This window comes from Tupaia chinensis, unplaced genomic scaffold, assembly GCF_000334495.1.
Source record: "Tupaia chinensis unplaced genomic scaffold, TupChi_1.0 Scaffold000287_1, whole genome shotgun sequence".
Lineage (NCBI taxonomy): Eukaryota > Metazoa > Chordata > Mammalia > Scandentia > Tupaiidae > Tupaia > Tupaia belangeri.
The window spans coordinates 1,053,109-1,054,039 of NW_006159771.1; the positions used below are offsets into that span (position 1 = coordinate 1,053,109).

A 931-nucleotide genomic window follows, 5' to 3' on the forward strand; every position below is an offset into this window, starting at 1 on the left:
GGGGGGATGGCCACGCCGCAATCCCTTCTCCTCCATTCTCCTCTCAGGATCTTGGGCACGCACGCACACGCGCCCGGCGTGAGTTTTAAGCCACTAGGTCCAGGACTCGAACCACAGTCGACTACATGGGAGTCCAGCGACATAGCCATTATGCTAACTGCTGGTCTCCAAAATAAGTAATTCTTTAAAAATAGCAAAATGAGGGACCAGCAGGTGACGTGGTGGTTAAGGTGCTGGACACTCCCACATGGTCGACCACGGTCCAAGACCCAGACCTGGTAGCTTGCTTTCTGTCTCTCTCTCTCTCTGGTCAAATTAAGATAAATGAATGGGTAAATAAAAAAAATAGCAAAATTGAAAATAAATATATATATTTTTAAAAAGTGCCATTGAGGCAAAGTCCAGAAGGCAACACAGTAGGGTCGCGAGAGGGTAGGGCCGCAGGCCGTGGGGGCTGAGCCCGGCTTTGCCCCTAGGTGGCCAATGTGGAGCTCTGTTACAAAGCCCTGCAGTTCTACCTGGATTACAAGCCCCTGCTCCTCAACGACCTGCTGCTGGTGCTGTCGCCCCGGCTGGATCACACCCGGACGGTCAGCTTCTTTTCAAAGGTGAGTGGCCCAAACCCCACGTCCGTCCGTCCGTCCGGAGAGAAGAGGGTGTCAGGCCACCTCCGCCAAGGTCGTCAGAGCGGCAGCACCTTCACGCCAAGTTTGAAATGGATCCCCAGCCAGTTCCAAGATCTCATTTAGTAAATGGCTGTAGTTTGACAAATGAGGTCCGGGCTTACACCCTAGCCAGTGTCCACAGATGACACTGTGGTGTCCCTAGAACAGCCCGGCTGGCCTCTCTGCGTACATGTAGGCCTGTTGTTTTTATTTTTGTTTTTTAAAATAATTCATTTTTAATTTGACCAGAGTGGGGGGGGATGGGT

At 51.7% G+C, this 931-nt stretch overlaps 1 protein-coding gene across 1 annotated transcript in view; it reads left to right on the top strand.

Moving 5' to 3' along the window:
- CLTCL1 (clathrin heavy chain like 1) overlaps positions 1-931 on the top strand; it is a 104,299-nt gene that overhangs the window by 92,267 nt on the left and 11,101 nt on the right. Inside the window, exon 26 of the mRNA XM_006150425.1 lies at positions 477-608. Within this exon, the coding sequence (XP_006150487.1) occupies positions 477-608 (132 nt within the window). The remainder of the gene's footprint in view (positions 1-476; positions 609-931) is intronic.